The 15,515-nt window shown below is 40.4% G+C and overlaps 1 protein-coding gene across 1 annotated transcript in view; it reads right to left on the minus strand.

The window, feature by feature from the left end:
• LOC149449766 (alpha-2-macroglobulin-like) overlaps positions 1–15,515 on the minus strand; it is a 157,077-nt gene that overhangs the window by 92,951 nt on the left and 48,611 nt on the right. Inside the window, exons 9-12 of the mRNA XM_089692753.1 lie at positions 14,152–14,266; positions 13,904–14,013; positions 11,004–11,162; positions 5,998–6,228 (exon numbers count right to left, since the gene is read on the minus strand). Of these exons, the coding sequence (XP_089548879.1) occupies positions 5,998–6,228; positions 11,004–11,162; positions 13,904–14,013; positions 14,152–14,266 (615 nt within the window). The remainder of the gene's footprint in view (positions 1–5,997; positions 6,229–11,003; positions 11,163–13,903; positions 14,014–14,151; positions 14,267–15,515) is intronic.

The raw sequence follows: 15,515 nt of genomic DNA on the forward strand, positions 1-15,515 counted from the left end.
TAACAGTTCTGTGGCCCTCAGTAACAGTTCTGTGTCTGTGCGAGTAACAATTCTGTGTCTGTTCGAGTAACAATTCTGTCTCCCTAAGTAACAGTTCTGTGGCCTTCAGTAACAATTCTGTGTCTGTGCGAGTAACAATTCTGTGTCTGTGCGAGTAACAATTCTGTGGCCCTAAGTAAAGTTTCTGTGGCCCTAAGTAACAATTCTCTGGCACTCAGTAACAATTCTGTCTGTCCCTGAGTAACAATTCTCTGGCACTCAGTAACAATTCTGTCTGTCCCTGAGTAAAAATTCTGTGGCCCTAAGTAAAGTTTCTGGGGCCCTGAGTAACAATTCTCTGGCACTCAGTAACAATTCTGTCTGTCCCTGAGTAACAATTCTCTGGCACTCAGTAACAATTCTGTCTGTCCCTGAGTAAAAATTCTGTGGCCCTAAGTAAAGTTTCTGTGGCCCTAAGTAACAATTCTCTGGCACTCAGTAACAATTCTGTCTGTCCCTGAGTAACAATTCTCTGGCACTCAGTAACAATTCTGTCTGTCCCTGAGTAAAAATTCTGTGGCCCTAATTAAAGTTTCTGTGGCCCTAAGTAACAATTCTCTGGCACTCAGTAACAATTCTGTCTGTCCCTGAGTAACAATTCTCTGACACTCCGTAACAATTCTGTCTGTCCCTGAGTAACAATTCTCTGGCACTCAGTAACAATTCTGTCTGTCCCTGAGTAAAAATTCTGTGGCCCTAAGTAAAGTTTCTGTGGCCCTGAGTAACAATTCTCTGGCACTCCGTAACAATTCTGTCTGTCCCTGAGTATGAATTCCGTGGCCCTAACTAGCGTTTCTTTGTCCCTAAGTAAAGTTTCTGTGGCCCTCAGTAACAGTTCTGTGTCTGTGCGAGTAACAATTCTGTGTCTGTGCGAGTAACAATTCTGTGGCCCTAAGTAAAGTTTCTGTGGCCCTAAGTAACAATTCTCTGGCACTCCGTAACAATTCTGTCTGTCCCTGAGTAACAATTCTCTGGCACTCAGTAACAATTCTGTCTGTCCCTGAGTAAAAATTCTGTGGCCCTAAGTAAAGTTTCTGTGGCCCTGAGTAACAATTCTCTGGCACTCCGTAACAATTCTGTCTGTCCCTGAGTAACAATTCTCTGGCACTCAGTAACAATTCTGTCTGTCCCTGAGTAAAAATTCTGTGGCCCTAAGTAAAGTTTCTGTGGCCCAGAGTAACAATTCTCTGGCACTCCGTAACAATTCTGTCTGTCCCTGAGTATGAATTCTGTGGCCCTAACTAGCGTTTCTTTGTCCCTAAGTAACAGTTCTGTGGCCCTGAGTAACAATTCTGTGTCTGTGCGAGTAACAATTCTGTGGCCCTAAGTAACAGTTCTGTGGCCCTCAGTAACAGTTCTGTGTCTGTGCGAGTAACAATTCTGTGTCTGTTCGAGTAACAATTCTGTCTCCCTAAGTAACAGTTCTGTGGCCTTCAGTAACAATTCTGTGTCTGTGCGAGTAACAATTCTGTGTCTGTGCGAGTAACAATTCTGTGGCCCTAAGTAAAGTTTCTGTGGCCCTAAGTAACAATTCTCTGGCACTCAGTAACAATTCTGTCTGTCCCTGAGTAACAATTCTCTGGCACTCAGTAACAATTCTGTCTGTCCCTGAGTAAAAATTCTGTGGCCCTAAGTAAAGTTTCTGGGGCCCTGAGTAACAATTCTCTGGCACTCAGTAACAATTCTGTCTGTCCCTGAGTAACAATTCTCTGGCACTCAGTAACAATTCTGTCTGTCCCTGAGTAAAAATTCTGTGGCCCTAAGTAAAGTTTCTGTGGCCCTAAGTAACAATTCTCTGGCACTCAGTAACAATTCTGTCTGTCCCTGAGTAACAATTCTCTGGCACTCAGTAACAATTCTGTCTGTCCCTGAGTAAAAATTCTGTGGCCCTAATTAAAGTTTCTGTGGCCCTAAGTAACAATTCTCTGGCACTCAGTAACAATTCTGTCTGTCCCTGAGTAACAATTCTCTGACACTCCGTAACAATTCTGTCTGTCCCTGAGTAACAATTCTCTGGCACTCAGTAACAATTCTGTCTGTCCCTGAGTAAAAATTCTGTGGCCCTAAGTAAAGTTTCTGTGGCCCTGAGTAACAATTCTCTGGCACTCCGTAACAATTCTGTCTGTCCCTGAGTATGAATTCCGTGGCCCTAACTAGCGTTTCTTTGTCCCTAAGTAAAGTTTCTGTGGCCCTCAGTAACAGTTCTGTGTCTGTGCGAGTAACAATTCTGTGTCTGTGCGAGTAACAATTCTGTGGCCCTAAGTAAAGTTTCTGTGGCCCTAAGTAACAATTCTCTGGCACTCCGTAACAATTCTGTCTGTCCCTAAGTAACAATTCTCTGGCACTCAGTAACAATTCTGTCTGTCCCTGAGTAAAAATTCTGTGGCCCTAAGTAAAGTTTCTGTGGCCCTGAGTAACAATTCTCTGGCACTCCGTAACAATTCTGTCTGTCCCTGAGTAACAATTCTCTGGCACTCAGTAACAATTCTGTCTGTCCCTGAGTAAAAATTCTGTGGCCCTAAGTAAAGTTTCTGTGGCCCAGAGTAACAATTCTCTGGCACTCCGTAACAATTCTGTCTGTCCCTGAGTATGAATTCTGTGGCCCTAACTAGCGTTTCTTTGTCCCTAAGTAACAGTTCTGTGGCCCTGAGTAACAATTCTGTGTCTGTGCGAGTAACAATTCTGTGGCCCTAAGTAACAGTTCTGTGGCCCTCAGTAACAGTTCTGTGTCTGTGCGAGTAACAATTCTGTGTCTGTGCGAGTAACAATTCTGTGGCCCTAAGTAACAGTTCTGTGGCCTTCAGTAACAATTCTGTGTCTGTGCGAGTAACAATTCTGTGTCTGTGCGAGTAACAATTCTGTGGCCCTAAGTAAAGTTTCTGTGGCCCTAAGTAACAATTCTCTGGCACTCAGTAACAATTCTGTCTGTCCCTGAGTAACAATTCTCTGGCACTCAGTAACAATTCTGTCTGTCCCTGAGTAAAAATTCTGTGGCCCTAATTAAAGTTTCTGTGGCCCTAAGTAACAATTCTCTGGCACTCAGTAACAATTCTGTCTGTCCCTGAGTAACAATTCTGTGGCCCTAATAACGTTTCTGTGGCCCTAAGTAACAATTCTCTGGCACTGAGTAACAATTCTGTCTGTCCCTGATTATGAATTCTGTGGCCCTAACTAGCGTTTCTTTGTCCCTAAATAACGATTCTGTGGCCCTCATTAACAAGTCTGTGTCCCTGAGTAATGGTTCTCTGTCCCTAAGTAACTTTTCTCTGTCCCCAATTATCGTTTCTGTGGCCCTAACTCTGTCCCTGTCCCTAGTACAGAGCGGTCTGCCTCTGTTCAATAACTGCAGGCAAAAGAAGAATTCCAAAATGGCCGCTATTTATAGCTCGACCATTACACAGTGCTGGCTGGCTGGCTGCTGATTGGCTGATGCGATCACATGTAGTTGAGGAATGCATTATGGGTCAGCGCGCCTTGTCTGCGCGCCTTCCCAGACATCCCCGCTCCGTCGCCGCACATGTCAGCCGCCATTTTCTGAAAAATTTCGATTCGCGCGTCCGAATTAGGCTATTTTTCGGATTCGGCATCGAAATTTTTCCGATATTCGACTCGAATTCCACTTCGGATACTTCGATTCGCTCATCTCTAATTGTCACCTATCAAAAGGGTTACTCAGAAAACTAATGACATGGAAAATTATGTTATGATTAAAGATTAAAAGAACCAAATCTATTAGCCAATGATAAAAATTAGGGAGGATGTGATCACCTTTTCTACAAAATATAGCTATCCTTTGTAGGAAATTCAGAGGAAAATTCTGGATTTACAGTCACAATAAATGACTTAAGACCAACTAGAGGAAAACTAAGGTTTATCTCCTGCTCCATCAAAGGTTCTTTATTATTAGCCCTGGTTCACACCAGTGCAGCTTTGAAGTTGCACTACTTCAAAGCCGACTATTAAGTATGACTTCATTGGAGCTTGCTGACTTCTGTGTGACTTCATTCAACAGATGTCAACGCAAGTCACAATGAAGCCGCACAGAAATAGTGCAGGAACCTTTTTCAAAGTCGCTGCAACTTGAATGGTTCCATTGCTGCAAATAGGGTGCGACTTGTCATGCAACTTTGAACTTTCAAGTCACATTACAAGTCGAACAAATTCTTGTCCAACATCAGTGCCTGACCTCACAAATGCTCTTCAGGAAGAATGGTCAAACATTCCCATAGACACACTCCTAAACCTTGTGGACGGCCTTCCCAGAAGAGTTGAAGCTGTTATAGCTGCAAAGGGTGGGCCAACTCAATATTGAACCCTACAGACTAAGACTTGGATGCCATTAAAGTTCATGTGCGTGTAAAGGCAGGAGTCCCAATACTTTTGGCAATGTAGTGTGTGTAAATATATATATATATATATAAAATCAGGGAAACAATGGCTTTCATTTTAGTTTGGATGCATGGTTTTAAGATAAAAAAAACAGTAGGATAGCTGTGAAATCAGACAGCACCTGGTCACATAAATCTGTAAATATAACAGTGTAAAAATTATGTTGCTAGAATAGTCTCTCAACCTTATGCCATGGAGGAACCCTTTAAATAACTTTTCGGTCTCAGGTAATTGCTGCTAATAATTACCATATATACAGCTCATGGTGCATTAGTGTGATGGCCATTAGAAAGAATCCTCTCTGTGCAGATAGCTAAATAAATAATTATCAGTGGTTTCTTATTTGAGGAGCAGAAATTGTTCATTGCTTATGGAACCCTTAGCAACCTCTGGAGGAACCCTGGGTGAGAAACACTGGTCTAGTTTGTAATTGGGTTTCAGTTCTGTGCTTAAATGTATTAAAATGTTATCTCTTTTCTGCAAGTTTCACTGTGGAACCTAAGGGGTTAATACTCTGCATTGTTTAAAAATGCTGTTTGATCCTAACTTCTCTTATCCTCCCCTTCTTCCATTGTCTTCATCTTATCTTCTGATAAGACATATTATGTGGAGACAATCTACACATGCTCAGTTTAGTGTGTATTGCTAGAGAGGTTTTTTATTTCTCTTGGGAGAGTGCATGTGATCAGCAAAGGGCCAATCAGCACTATCCAGACAGGGGTCAGGGGTTCTGCATCCTCGTAGAGCAGAAAGAATACTCCTACTACAAGCTTTAATATGTGCTCTGCTGGACACTGATAGAAGTCACAAGACTGCTCTAAGTGCTGATGAGGAAAGGTATTTAGCAGTTTATATTTACTACGTTAATAGCATTTCTATGTAGTGTGTACTGTGGGAGACCAGATATAGTGAATGTAGAGTCCTGGGTTTAGTAACACTTTAATATGTAAATCCTGCTATGTGTGCAGTTTACAGTTGCGTTTGTATACAGATCAGCCTCCTGTTGCTACCTGTCACCTTGTGACTTTCTATAAAGTTGGGGCGAGAAAAATAAGGGAAATTCTTCTTCTCATCTGCACCAACTTGCAATGTGATTTTTTTTATTGGCAATAGTGGACTTACAGGAAATAACAATTTCAGGGTGGGTGTGTGTTGTGATATTCACTTCAACTGTGGCATTGGCACCAGGGGCGGACTGACAACTTATGGGGCCCCCAGGCAATAGGGGATCATGGGGCCCCTGTGTCCTTGCCCAAACTCAAAAAGGCCTATGGAAAAGGTACCAGGGGCATCTCATGGGCTCCCCTACTAACCCCGGGCCCCCGAGCAGTGCCCGAGTTTCCAAATGGTCAGTCCGCCCCTGAGTGGCACAGAGCCTACAGAACTGCAAGGGCAGTAATTCTCTATCTGTTTTGCAGCCATAGAAACAATGAGGTGGGCTAATAAAAAAAAACATGATTACAGATCTTTAAGCATGTAAAACACATCCTACATTAACAATTATTTTATTTTTTTAGCTGTGTAACTGGAATCCCTTTTTTTGTAGGGAAAATGCAAAAGGATTCTCACCAAATAATGGAGATCAAAGTGGTCAACGTCATTCTTCAACTCTGTGTGTTTAATAATATATTCCACCTCTACCTCCTGCTGCCCTTCACATGGGAGGATGCTGTACAGGGAATGGAGTTTCAGGAAACTTTTATTACGGGAGTAGAAGGGTATAAGTTTCAGATTTGCTTCACCATCATCAGGGACTATGACGCCATAAAAATATTGTCGATCCTGCAGGCTTGTTCTTGCCTTTGAGAAAAAGACAAAAAAGTGAAAAAAGACATTTTGTTCAAAAAAGCGTCTCGCAATTTAGGTAAAAATACATTAGATAAGATTATTTCATTATGATGACATTTAGCTTTAAATAATGGATAATATTAAAAGTAAATATTATTTTATCACTGCATAGAAGAAGACAGAGAAGGTCAATAACTGTGGATTAAGGGCCTGAGACAACAGGCTTTTGTTAGCATCCTTCCATATACAAGTCAATGGGAACGCAAAAGGAACCTAAAGCAGATTAGAGCAACTTAGAGGGAGGCCAAATGCAGGTCAGGGGGAGGTCCACTGTGGTTCAAAAGCCCCTGTCAATGAACTCTAAATAATATCAGAAGAATGTCAAACTGATGTCAAAGGTAAGTGAAAAGCATGGGAAAGCAAACTGTATTCACCCATTGGCACATCCCAAAGCCTGTAGACCATTGTTATAGTAACCAATTTTGTGTCATGCCATATACAGTGCCTTGAAAAAGTATTCATAACCCTTGAAATTTTCCACATTTTGTCATGTTACAACCAAAAAACGTAAATGTGTTTATTGGGATTTTGTGTGATAGATCACGTGTCAAACACAAGGTCCCGGGGCTGAAAGCGGCCCTCCAGGCCATTTCATGTGGCCCTCGCACCTCTCCTGCAGCTCTGCTCCCAGCTTCTTCCCGGCAGTGGCACAAGGTAAGAGGGGTGCACTGTGATGTAAGGGAGGGTGGGGGACTCTTGACTTCTGATGGCGGGAGGCTCTGGACATCTGCTTATAATTATTATGAGTATAATACAATTCCATGATAGTTGAAAAGGAGGGTTGCACACCGCTGGTATCATCCATGAGAAATTTTACTGGAGACTGCTGAGACAAAACACCATGGCAGAACCATCTTCTGTCTCATCAGTCTCCAATAAAGTATCCTTTGGATGATACCAGCAGTGTGCGACCCTTCTTCTCAGACTTGTATCATCTGCTAAAAGAATGTAAGTGGGTTCTGTGCTGGACTACACCTGCCTTCCACAACTTACATCTGAAGTTATTATTATTAAACCTAGTAATAATCAAATGTAGAGGCAATTATTTAATATGATAAAGAGCAGATACATTTATATAGTCTTACAGATACAGCCAGTTATTTTGAGGGCAACCATAATGCTGATGAAATTAAGTTTGACTCCCACGTGATAGACTAACACAATGTGGCACATAATTGTGAAGTGGAAGGAAAATGATAAAAAGCAGGTGTATAGAAGCTGGTCAGAGTTGATGGGAAGATGGATGGAGCCATTTACAGGGCAATCTTAGAAGAAAACCTGTTAGAGTCTGCAAAAGACTTGAAACTGGGGTGGAGGTTCACCTTCCAGCAGGACAACGACCCTAAACATGCAGCCAGAGCTACAATGGAATGGTTTAGATCAAAGCATATTCATGTGTTAGAATGGCCCAGTCAAAGTCAGACCTAAATCTAATTGTGAATCTAGGACAAGACTTGAAAATTACTGTTCAGACGTTCTCCATCCAATCTGACAGAGCTTGAGCTACTTTGCAAAGAAGAATGGGCACAAATTTCCCTCTCTAGATGTGCAAAGCTGGTAGAGACATCCCCAAAAAGACTTGCAGCTGTAATTGCAGCGAAATGTGGTTCTACAAAGTATTGACTCGGAGGGGGGCTGAATACAAATGCACGCCACACTTTTCACATATTTATTAGTAAAACCTTTTTGAAAACCATTTATCATTTTCCTTCCACTTCACAATTATGTGCCACTTTGTGTTGGTCTATTAGCAGATATTTGTGTGACTTGCGAGCCAATATATCCACCCAATATTAACCCAATATTAACCCCTCAAAACCATCAACAAAATGGACACACACTGTCCCAAATATTAATAGGATCGCAAACACTCAACACACTACTACCTCTGTGTCCATAAAGTTATTAATTCATAATGTGTTGCGCTCCCAGTGAGAGTGTCAAAGATATTGATTCTATTTACCCTTTTGTAAACAAATATATACTCAGGTAATGTGCAAAAAATACAAAATAAAAATATATATAGTGATAAAAAAATATTATATATATTATCCACTAATGAAAAAATGGAAAATGTGAAAATAATACCCTCGAAAACAATATGTGATAAAAATGTGTACTAAAACAGGAATATAAATAAATCAATATGCATCATGATTATTCAAAAAAAAAAAAAAAATTAAATAATTAATAAATATATATACTGCTAATTAATTAGTGATAATAATGTCCTTTAATTTCTGTGACTTTGTGCTTGATTAAATCTTGATTTGGTGACTTATTGTGAATCCGTGACTTTCTTTAAATCCTTAATCAGTGAAGATGTATGCTCACCTCCTTATCAGCCTGCAATTAGGCTATTCACACTTGTGGTTCACCTCCCATGGAACCTGTTTAGATGGAATTCCTCCTTTACAGATTGTAAAAACGTGGATATCCGTTATCCTTAATTAGCCCTTGTGCGTTTTTCCATATGTGGGAACAAATTGCCAGACATAGTGTTTTATCCTTATAAAAAGGTTTCCGCTTTATTGCTTTCCAATAGGTACACTCACATAGATAGTGTGCGGTATAGGATGAATTGCTCAGCTCAAGTAATCCGCCAACCGTCCAGCCATGCACCCGCCGCCTGTCAAACACTCCGGCTCTCTCCGAGTGACAACGCAGCCCCACCCCTACGCGTTACGCCACTGGTCACGTGGCTTCAGGGGGTTGTGAATCACAAGAGATAGGCTACTTTAACACTGATCCGCCACAAAAACATAGCAAAAACGCATAGGCGTTTTTTAGCACGCTTTTGCCACGCTGAGCAATTTTAAAGGACACAGGACTTAAAAGCTGCACCTTCTCAGAGGCGTTTTTGAGGTGCTTTTCAGGCTGTTTTTCAGGTGTTTTCCATTGATATCAATGGAAAGATGCGTTTTTGGGGCATTTTTTAGTTCACCAAACATGCCCCAAAGATACTACAGGCAGGAGTTTTTACACAACACCACAAGCGCAATGCCTCAGTGTGAAACCATACATAGATATACATTCACATACATAGGGAAGCTTTTTTCTTGAGATTTTCAGGCACTTTTTTTTAAAGCAAAAATGCTTCAAAAACTCCTCAGTATGAAAATTGCCCAACTATGAAATCTAATTCCCATGCACCCCCTTAAGGTCGGGGATGGTGTGAAGTACTCCAGTGAACTTACTCTCACCACACCACAAGTTTAACTACCATGGCTCTATAAACACTGGGTCACTTCAGGCCTATTTTGCTTCCATAGCCTAGTCAAACCTAATGGCCTTAAAACCTTTTACTTATAGCTGTCTCATATCCCATTAGGAAACCTATGTTCACTTCATATGTACAGCAATCACCCCCACTCTCCTGGTCTAATTTCTGAAATCTATTCATTGCTAAAATCGTACTTTTCCAACCCATTTCACATACAGTATTAACACATATGGAAATCATAACTGAGCTACAAACTGGCGGAGGAGGACTGTAGGCAGATGGCTTACCACCAAGAATTGCTCCCAAAATGCCCCAGAAGTGGAACAAATTGTGGTACCTAATACCCAGGCAAGTGGCTAGCTTAGTACCAAACTATCTTTCTACTTGTTTTTGGGGCTGCTCAGTGACTGGGATATTCCTCCAGATTTGGTGAACCTTCCCTATAGAGCATACATTCTGGAGCTAAGTATACCGAATACTGAGTATACTGTACAGTTATCAAATTCTCAAAAATGTATGTGAAACCAAATCAAATCACAGGCCTGACAACGTAGATAAACACAACTTTAAATTCCTGAACCTCCTGTTCACAGCCACCAAAAAATCACAAAGGCATGGAAATCACAGTTTCTCAAAAATCTGGAAGTCAAAACAAGATTATGCCAAATGATAGTATATGAACAAATTGATGGCCAAGCTTACTAAACTCTACTCTATGAACAAATTTAGGAACTCTAACATTTTCAGCCAATTTACCCATTCTCCTTGCTGGCCAGCTGTAGGTAGAGCCCTCCTCCCCCTTGGCCAATCTCCCTTACCATGGCCCCCCGTCTACATCTCTTTTCCTTCTTCTCTATTTTCTATATTCTAACTTTCTACACTTATCATTATCGTAGACTTCATTTATGATTATCTCAAAAGAAGCATATCTCATGATGACACTATTTCATTTTCTGCAGTTCCCAGTTCACCTCTATTGCTAACTACAAAATTTGTCATAATGCAATTATAACTACTTTGCAATGCAACCATATTAGTACTCCAGGGCCACTGAATGTTGTCATCTGTATCATTTGCAAACTCTACCCCATTTGCTATCATAATAAAAATATTGAACAGGAAAAATGTCAAATTAACTGCATCCTAAATTCAACTTCCAGCTCAGCAGGTATTACTTAGGAATCATTGGTTGTAGGTGCAATGTGTATCTAAAATACACATTGCACCTACAACGCAACATATCTACAACACAGAAAAATGCAAAAATGTGAAAAGAGCCTACAGTATGATTTTTATTGAACAGAAGACCTAATGCACTTTTGTCACAGTTTATCCATTTCTGTTGTTTTTTTTCAATCTACCTAACTTTTTTATACTTCATTGTGGCATTGCTACGTTTCCTGTCAAAGGTTTATAAATATTTTAGTGAGTAAATGATATAGGGAAATTGGGCAACTTGACAAAAAATGACACATATACCAATATATCAAAACAGAACTATTACCTGAAGGAATACTATTCCCATCCATTGGCTTGTATTGACACTAAAAGAAGCTTGTCCGTTGTTGTCTGTCATCAAGGTTTCATCGATTGAATTTTTATAACTTGTTAGGTAAACCTTAATGCCTGGGATAGGGTCATCATTAGCATCCACCACTTTAACCTGAAAGAAGACATAGTAAGGTATCACAAACAGAGTTTGTTATATTTGTAGCGTTCACTCCCTAGAGGACCCACTGTTTAGGTTACAAGGTTCTTTCCTCATAGGTACACTAGCAGCCAGGAACACTGTCACTCTTCTGGCTTAACGACCAGTCTAGGGGTTTTCTTTTTTTATGCTTTATTGCAAAACTTGAAACTTGGATGAGTGCAGGGTAAAATTAGGATATACTTTAAAAAGTGTTCATGCCCTTATGGATGTGCAATACTTAACAAACATAAAAATGGATTAAACTATTGCAGCAGTCCTAAACTTGTGCACTGTGCCACAATACATGAATAATAAAAATTAAACAGACCACGCATTAGTATTAAACATATGATTCAAACAATAACATATGGCTTAAGCTGCCGTTAATAAAGTTCCAAATTGTGAAACAAGTGCACATGCACGTGCTCCAGCCTAATTGAAGTGCTTATTTTCTTCAATCAATCCAAAGTGCTCCACTGTGCTCAACAAGGTGCCCCGCATGGACTAAAACTCATCCTTAGCCAATGACCATCTATTTCTCGAGTGGTCTATAATGCTTGTGGGGCATTCCCCAATAGAACAGCTGTCTCCAGATCCCTGCAAGTTTAGGATAGGCATATCACCAAAAAAAGCAAAGAAAGAGAATATCCCATAGTGTAAAACCGTAAGATATTTTATTGAGGGGTAAATGTACAAAAATATCACCTTAGGCACCGTATTTGCGAGTGATATTTTTTTACATTTACCCCTCAAAAAATATATCATGGTTTTACACTATAGTGTGAACACACAAACTGCAGGCAGGTGGTGCCGTGGTTGGGATCTGAACCAACAACCCTAATACTGCCAGGTGGAAGTGCTAACCATTTAGCCACTGTGCAGTTAAGGCTCATAAACAAAGTTAATTTGTTTGCATTTCTGCTCATATAACCTGTTTAATGCAATGGGGAGGCTCTAAGCAGTTTCTGCAGCAATTTCAGAGGTAGCTGAGAGGGAGATTTTGCTCAGAATCCACCAACATTTATTCTTATTGTTAGCAAAAAAATCATGGGAAAAGAGGTCAGGCACAAGGATTTCCAGATCATGGGCCCAAAAGTGGATATGTGGAAATGAATATGAGGTGCCCTTTGTGCTTCGCTGATTTAAGTTTTACTTTGTGACTAGGGCCTAAGCTTTTCTGCCATTCACCATTCCCATATTCAATAAGATTTCCTTAGTGGCCAGTAAAGGCACTCTCATCAGATAGAGGAATAACAATCCTTGAAGCTTATCCATGAAATCAGAGAGGGGCACCGGAACAGGTTCTTCTGGCGAATAAATGATTGCATGCATATTTTGGGGTATGCCCGTAGGCAAGACTTTTTTTAATGTTTAAAATGGAGCTTAGGTACTGTATGTCCACTCCAGTGCCTTTCAAACACTAACATTTCCTTACTGGGTGAACTGACCATTTAACACTAACCACTAGCCCATGTCCCATAGCAGATGTACTGCTACAGGGCAGCTGCGCTGTGCAAAATCATGTAAATATACGTGTTTTTTGATTCTGGATAGAGGGCATTAGTGCTGCCCTACCTGTGCTGCTATTGGCTGCTAAGGACGTCAATCACCGAGTCCTGGGCGATGATTCCCGGCCAGGACTCGGTGATCGTCAGCGAAGCTGACAGGGGAAAGATCTGTGTGTAAGCATAGACGTGCTGCTTTCTAAGTGCACAGCAAAGGGATAGAAAAACACACCACAGCACACAGTCTAATCACGCAGTTAACCCTTTAATTGCCCCAGATGTTGACCCCTTCCTACTCTGTGTCATTAGCACACAGTCAGTGCTTTTTATTAGCATTGATCACTCTAATAGTGTCACTGGAGATGTCAGTGGCAGTTATTCAGTTCCCACCTAGTGTCAGAATGCCCACCACAGTCCCACTCTAAGTCGCTGATCACCATTACTAGTATAAAAACAAAAATTCCAGTATATATACCGCCATTTGTAGATGGTATAACTTTCATGAAAACCAATTAATATACACTTATTGGGATTCTGTTTAGCAAAGACATGTAGCAGAATACAATTTGGTCTACATTTATGAAGACATTTTTTTTTATTTTTTTATTGAATATGTTTTATAGCAAAAAGTCAAAAATATTGTTTTTTTTTTCAAAATTGTCAGTCCTTTTTTGTTTATAGCACAAAAAATAAAAAACATAGAAGTGATCAAATACCATCAAATGAAAGCTCTATTTGTGGGAAAAAAATGACATAAATTTCATTTATATACAACATTGCATAACTGTAGAATTGTCAGTTAAAGTAATGCAGTGCTGTATCGCAAAAAAATGGCCTGGTCGGGAAGGGGGTAAATCATCCGGAGGGCAAGTGGCTAATAATAATAATAATAATAATGTCTTCACCCACACTTACATTAGTATTGCATTTTAACCGGGGCTCAGCAGAAACCTATTACTTAGATTAGCGAAGTGCTGCATTGTCCAACACTTTCTGCTTAGAGGCGTATTGCATTTAAAATGAATTCACTCAAAAGTACGTAGCTGTATTAGGCTCAATGTACTAATTGCCATTTAGTGTCCACACTTAAAATCCTTTAAGTCATTTTCAGACAAGTGACTGTTATTTTTAGCTCTCGTTGGTTATAACAATTTTTAAGGCAAAATAATATCATAATTACAGCATATTTGCTAGTATTAAGCAACTCACCACTCCATTGAATGGAATCCCAGATTTGTAGTTACCATCAGCATCAAAAAAGGACACCTTGCTGATTATATTGGCTATAGAAACCTGACTGACTGTAGATAATTCAATTCCTACCAGAAGAATCATTAAAAAGAAGTAGATCAGAATTGGGAAGTCATAGGATTCACCATTATTCTAACCATAACATTCATGTACATTACATGTTCCATTTATAAGCAAGATAGAAGAAAGATGAAACCAGAAGTTACCAGTCCCATCTTCAGTGATGGAGGCCTGTCCATTCAGTCTACGCTCGAATTCCATATTCCTCAGTTGAAAGACCGTAGAATTAACCTCTATGGCATCACATCCTTGTCTATCCAGCTGTGAGTGAGACAGAGAGGCACACATTGATCAAGTATTAGTGATCAAGTAGAGGACTTTAGGGTTGTAAACATATCTACATAAAGGATCAATCCACCAGAACCAACATTCCAATTTAAAGCCAGGAACAAAAATATAATGTATGTGTAAATGTAAGTCCTTAGATGCGGTAGCCGAGTAGCTTTCTTTTTTTAGTTTGTTTACCTTTATTTTTACTTATTAATCCTGCCAGGAACAAACTTCCAGTCATTGAGTGAAAACACTTATTATAGTGTGTCTAACTCAGGGGTGGGCAAACTTTTTGACTTGAGGGCCGCAATGGGTTCATATATTGGACCCGGGGGCCAGACCAAGAGTAGATGAATGATGTGTATGTGTCATCCATAGTAAGTATAGTAATATTCCCCCATAGTAAGCATAGTAATTCATCCCCCATATAGTAATTCATCCCCCATATAGTAATTCATCCCCCACAGTAATTCATCCCCCATAGTAATTCATCCCCCATATAGTAATTCATCCCCCATAGTAATTCATCTCCCATAGTAATTCATCCCCCATATAGTAATTCATCCCCCATATAGTAATTCATCCCCCATATAGTAATTCATCCCCCATAGTAATTCATCCCCCATATAGTAATTCATCCCCCATAGTGTAATTCATCCCCCATAGTAATTCATCCCCCATATAGTAATTCATCCCCCATATAGTAATTCATCCCCCATAGTAATTCATCCCCCATATAGTAATTCATCCCCCATAGTAATTCATCCCCCATATAGTAATTAATCCCCCATATAGTAATTCATCCCCCATAGTAATTCATCCCCCATAGTAATTCATCCCCCATATAGTAATTCATCCCCTATAGTAATTCATCCCCCATATAGTAATTAATCCCCCATAGTAATTCATCCCCCATAGTAATTCATCCCCCATAGTAATTCATCCCCCATATAGTAATTCATCCCCCCTATAGTAATTCATCCCCCATATTAAGTCCCCAAGTCCCCCCTGTGTCAATTCACTTACCTTTGCTCCGCGCGTTCCTCCTGCCGTGTTCCCGCGCCATTCCGGTGTAGCATGAAAATCTGTCTCCTATGAGGATCTGCCCCCCTTGACGTATCTGCGCATGTGCCAGTTTCAGGCATTAGCAGCCGATCGGCGATCTCCGGCACATGCGCAGATACGTAGAGGGGGACAGATCCTCATAGGAGACAGATTTTCATGCTACACCGGTCTTCAG

The sequence above is a fragment of the Staurois parvus genome, unplaced genomic scaffold (genome assembly GCF_062004578.1).
Source record: "Staurois parvus isolate SC_StPar_1 unplaced genomic scaffold, SC_StPar_1.0 ptg000604l, whole genome shotgun sequence".
Lineage (NCBI taxonomy): Eukaryota > Metazoa > Chordata > Amphibia > Anura > Ranidae > Staurois > Staurois parvus.